At 39.6% G+C, this 5,940-nt stretch overlaps 1 protein-coding gene across 1 annotated transcript; it reads right to left on the minus strand.

Moving 5' to 3' along the window:
* Positions 1-1,792: 1,792 nt before the first annotated feature.
* On the minus strand, positions 1,793-5,449 carry LOC140021684 (uncharacterized). Its single transcript, XM_072072976.1, has 2 exons — positions 3,184-5,449; positions 1,793-1,883 (listed from the first exon to the last, which is right to left on the minus strand). Exon 1 carries the CDS (start codon positions 5,418-5,420, stop codon positions 4,053-4,055), a length of 1,368 nt encoding a protein of 455 aa, XP_071929077.1. The 5' UTR covers positions 5,421-5,449; the 3' UTR covers positions 1,793-1,883; positions 3,184-4,052.
* Positions 5,450-5,940: the final 491 nt, after the last annotated feature.

Genomic DNA, 5,940 nt, shown 5'->3' on the forward strand with positions numbered 1-5,940 from the left:
GAAACCTCATGAGCAGAATTAACCGACCTATGACTTGGAGTTAGCGGCAGTGGTGTTTATTTTTAAAAAGTGGAGACATTATTTGTATGGGGTGACTTTCGAGGTTTTCACTGATCATAAGAGTTTTAAATATTTATTTTTCTAGAAAGAATTGAATTTGAGGCAACATAGATGGATAAAATTTTTAGAAAATTATGACTGTACGCTTAACTACCACCCTAGAAAAGTTAATGTAGTGACGGATGGTTTAAGTCATAAGGTACAAGTGGCCAGTTTAATGGTGAGAGAATGACACATATAGAGGAAATTAGTGTTTGGAACCCGCGTCTTGAGCCGCAAAGGGTGATTTTTTAGAATATCATCGTGAAATCTACCTTGTTAGATTGAATCAAAGAAACTAAAAAAAGAGACCCTGAGGTGCAAAAATGAATTGAAAAAGTTCAAAAAGAGAAAAATTCCGACTTCAATTTGGGGACCGATGGAATGTTAAAATTTAAAAATCGCCTAGTGATGCCAAAAGATGAAGGGCTAAAGAAAGAAATTTTGGACGAAACTTACCGTTCCAAGTATACGGTGCATCTTGAAGGTAATAGATATATCAAGATTTGAAGAGCCTCTATTGGTGCGAAAATATGAAAAGAGAAATTGCTCAATTCGTTAGGACCTGTCTCACTTGCCAACAAGTTAAAGCTGAGTATCAGAAATCGTCTGAGTTATTACAACCTTTGGAGATACTTGAGTGGAACTGGAAGAATATCACTATGGATTGCGTATCAGGGTTACCAAGGATTCAGAGAGGTCACGACGTTAGTTGGGTAATAGTGAATCGGTTGACCAAGTCTATTCACATTTTACTGATTAGTATGAAGTACTTGTGACGACCCCACCTTCCCCTAAGGCGTACCAGAGGGTTCGGCGGGCCACCTGCCCAGCTCTCGCCGGGACTCAGTCGTTCGCTACAGTCCTCAATTAAAAATTGAAATAAATCACAAGAATAAATAGGGCATTGATCCGAACTTAAAGCGGAACTTATATACATTGCCAACCCAAAAGAGAATATAAACATCAAATATACAAGGGTTCTCAATCCTTCATACGTCCAGCCCGTGCCAAGCACTAGGCGAGAACCACTACAAAAGAAACAAAACTAGATTGGCTAGTCTATCTCAAGCTCACGTCCTCGCTCGCCTTCCCCTGTAAGGAAAACAAAACTAAAGGGGTGAGCTAAAAGCCCAGTGAGGTTCCGAACACATAATCAGGTAATCAATCCAATACATTAAACATGGAGTATCAATAATTCGAGAAACATTTACAATGGAAAGCAATAGTAACATTCATTAAAAGGATACGGCTCACAAGGAGCAATTCGTTATTTCGTTCATTCGTCCTCCTGACATTTCCCCTTATTCCTCCAATCATTTGAAAATGCATTTTTCGTTTATCAATAAACCCTCGTTCGTTCGTTCGTTCATTCATTCATTCATTCACCCCCGTCCTGGCCGTTGGCCAGTCTCCACCAACCTACAGGGTAATACTCGAGTATACCAAACGTTCACCCAAGTCCCTAATCGCCCGACCGAGTCCGCTTCTGGCTCGAGACGACCGGTAACAAGGGGCAATGGCCAGTTCAGCCCCAAAAGGCTTACATTCATGCGCAAGTAACATTTCAATCAATAAATCCTTGAAAATTGTACAGTTATTTAGGTCGAGTGCGATAAAGTACACACTCGCTTAGAAGCTCGTTTTGGACATCATTCAAAGCAATTAACACATTAGCAAATGATAGCAACAAGCCATAAAGTCAAATAAGGAACACTCACCTAGAAATGCAAAATATCGTGCAAAATATCCTTCCGGATATTACCCTTAATCACCAATGAAACCTAAGGTTGAACAAGAGAACATTATTATAGTTTATCGAGCAAAACATTTAAGGGAAACAAAGAAACCCGACTAATTAAGAGTAAAACGTGTAAAGATGACTTTCAAGTAAGAAGAGGGTTGTTTGAACCCAAGGATGAAAAATCATGTTTTAAAAATGGAAAATCGGTCATGGTATTGGCCTAACAAAAGTATACAAGTTCAAATAGAAACCTAGCCCTCGGGCGAAAATTTGGGCAGCACGCCCTCTGTGTTTACCTAATTTTCCAGCCATTTTGGCTTCATTATTTTTCCTCAACCACAACCCAACATCACACACAAGCAATTCAAGTCAAGAGCCGTTCCATAGGCTCACAATATCATAAGAATAAGAAATACAGTAATAACAAGTGCAGAAATTCAATTTAGCAAAAGACAGATTTGACGTATGAAAGCGGAAATAACTTATCCGAGGCTACGCTTATCAGATTAAGACGCAACCTATGCCGTTTCGAAGCTAAGACTCAGGGATACAATGTTCATGAAGGTCACTTAGTCCAGTTTCTAATGTAACTTGGTCAAATTCTCGAATTACTAAACCAGAAACCAATTCGTCGGCTGTTTAAACGCAGAACACTGTAATGGACATAACTCAGAGTACACAAGTCCGAATCAGGTGTTCTTAGAGGCATTTGAAAAGCTAAGACAAAGACCTACAATTTTCGTGAAAACCACTCAGTCCAGTTCTCAGCCTAACTAGGTCAAATTTACAAAAAAATACTCCAGATTTTCCAGTTTGAAATTCACTGAAGAAATCAACTAGCAGTCCTGCTTTATTCACTCATATCTCAGCACACACAACTCCAATTCAGGTAATTCCAAAGCCATTAGAAAGCTAAGACACAAGTCTATAAGTCTTAAGAAGACATCAACAACCAAATCAGTAGTATTCCTGGTCAAAACATCCAATTATAGAAGCTGGTTATCAGTTTCAGATAAATACAGGGAAGCAGGGGTATTTCGGTCTTTTCACAGGCTACGTTGCACCGATTGAGCTGAAATTTTACAGGCAACTATAAAACATCATTCCCTAAAACTTTCATGTTTTGTACTAAGGCCAAATCAGCTCCTAACATGTTCGAATTTTCAGACTAATTTCGGACAGAAATCTTGACAGAAAAGGAACACTTGAAGTTCATTTAAATTCTACCCAATCAAACGAATTTCCAGCCGTTCCAATCAGTTCCTAGCTAGTTAGATTCAACTTCCAATCATCAATCATATGTTTTACCACAAGAATCAAGAGTTAGGAAATTGGTTTACCTCAAATCCTTAATCATACCCCCTAGCTGGCCGATTCTTTGAGGAGATGTATCCTTGAGCTCCAACTCTCCAACAAAGTTCCCTTTCTTTTTTTTTTCTTTTTTTTTTTTCTCTCTTCTCCTAGCTCACCCGATGCTGCCTTTCTTCTTCTCCAAGCTCACGGTAGCTTGTTCTTGGTGTTGGCTTTGTTTGTTTTGTCTTATGTCCTCCTAACTTAATAGCTAAGTCTATTAATAGTAAAGCAAAACAAGAGATGGGTCATGGGCTTGGGTAATTAATGGGTTTATGGCTTAGGCTTGTAATGAAATTAAAACTTAAAGGCCCAACACTAAAACTCTACTTGATCCAATGTAATTAACCCATTGGTTTACTTAGTTTAATTAAAACTAACTTAAGCCCACCAACCCAAGGTACTAATCACTCAAACCCCCGTACTAAACATGCATGGATGCACATACAATCACGAAAATATTAATTGGTTGAATTTAATTTAAACTTAACGGTTTAGTTTTGAAAGTAGGATTTTAATGATTCCATTAAATTTTTCACTTTTGGTATGCAAAATACTCTTTGAAAATTAAAACACATGGTAAAATACATTTTTCACACAATAGCTACTATAAATATCCATATTTAATTTATTTGAGACAATTTGGAATCCAGGATCTCACATCCATAATGCACCTCAAATTTAACATGTACGCACTTATACTAAAACAAATGATTTAAAAAACGATACTCACTTATAAAATCTCTGAAAATTAAATGATTAATTGATTTAAAGCAAGGAAAATATACGCGGAAAAATAAAATAGAATAAAATAAAATAAAACAAGGAAAATTTTGCGGGTCCTCACAATCTCTCCCCCTTAAGAAATTTCGTCCTCGAAATTTTTACCTTCAGATGGCTCATGAGTTTGTTGGTTGTCTAAAGCATATACCCTTGCCGGTACTTTTGTTCGGTTCCCTCTTTCATTCGCTTGTTTTGATTTAGTGCCCTCCAGTTGCTGGGTACTATTTTCACGTGACTGTTTCCTCGGACAGTTGCTAACCTGGTGGTCACCACTTCCGCAAATCAAACACTTCCGCCCTCTCCTCCAACAATCACTCTCAATGTGGTTGGCCTTTCCACAGTAGCCACAAGTCAAGGAAGAAGCCACTTGTTGGCTTTTTTGAAAAATCTCCCCATGGCCTACTTGACTTCCTTTTGTAGATCGTTCATCTGACGGCCCTCTTGTCCATGGTGGGTGGGACAAAAAATTCACTTTCTGCACTTTGGAAGGGGTTATCGATTCACTTGGTTCCTCACTCATACTACCAGCTGCACCTCTTTTCCGAGTTTGGGAGGCTTTTACTTGTGCCTTTGCATTCTCGATTCGTTGAGCCTTCCCAAGGGCCTCCGTAAACGTATTCACTTGCGCTGCTGCCAACACCTCTTGGATGTCCAAATTTAGTCCCTGTATAAACCGTCTCACTCTTCTCGGTTCCGTGGCTACTAATTCGGAAGCAAACTTGGATAGTTTGGTGAATTTCGTTTCATATTCAGCCACACTTAAGGTCCCCTGGCGTAGTCCAATAAATTCGTCCTCCCTCCTTTCTTGGACTAAAGGTGGGCGGTACTTCTCGTTAAATTCTCTTATAAAGTTCGCCCAGGTCCATACAGTCTGTTCCCTTTCCCATTTTGCTCTAATTACGTTCCACCATGCTCGAGCCGGTCCTTCAAATTGAAATACCGCAAAGTTCACTTGCCTTTGTTCGGTATAGTTCAAAGCTGCGAAGATATTGATCATGGCCTCCAGCCACTGTTCGACTACATCCGGATCAGACCCTCCAAGGAATTTCGGAGGAGCAAACTTCTGAAACCTCTCAAGAGCCCGATCTTCACCTATTTCAGGGTTCGGAGGTTGATTCACAAGTATTTGACCTTGTTGGTCCACCAACCTTGTTAAGATGTTTGTCATTTGTTGAATTGCCGTCGCCATTTGGTCCCCGGGTTCAACCCTCGGTCCTTGCTCTTGTGCAGCTGTTGTTTCCCTTTCCTCTCTTGGCTCTTGAGCTCGTTTATTCCCACGGCCACGTCCACGTCCACGACTACGTCTCCCGTCCATATATATGTTTTCTCTCTCTTTTTCCTTTTCTTTTCCCCCCAAAAAGGTAATTAAGTAAATAATCAAAGTAAATTGACTAAAGTAACAAGTTCCAGCATACCAAATACACAAATAACCATATACGCACATAACACACCATACCAAGATGACGGATAAGCAAATACACAAATACATATCAAGTTGGACAGATAACCATGTACATACAGGTATACTAACGTCATGTAGTAACAATATACAGGTAAATCAAAAGGAAAAGGTGAAGTCGTCCCAGTATCAGCCCGTCCGGTCTCTCACGTCACTTACTATCCAAACTAGATGTCCCTGATCTCTTGTGCTCATTCTAGTCAGACAAAACCTGTTCATGTTCCCAAAATGTAAGTCTCAAGTATTTAGCAGCACCTCAACTATAGAGTACTCAGGCACGAGAATCCGAAATAAGATAATTCACATCTCGAGCTGCAGTCCCAAGAGTAAACTATCTACAATCGGAATTCCTACCTGACATACCTATCTATGGTCCTCAGATGCCATTAGAAAGATTTAAGGCCTATAACTTTCGCAATTCATAGCTTCACTTAGTCCCTCATACTTATTCACCACTTAGTCCAGGGTCACTCCACGTAGAAACCACGCGAAGCAACTATAAATT

Source organism: Coffea arabica, chromosome 11e (genome assembly GCF_036785885.1).
Source record: "Coffea arabica cultivar ET-39 chromosome 11e, Coffea Arabica ET-39 HiFi, whole genome shotgun sequence".
Classification (NCBI taxonomy): domain Eukaryota; kingdom Viridiplantae; phylum Streptophyta; class Magnoliopsida; order Gentianales; family Rubiaceae; genus Coffea; species Coffea arabica.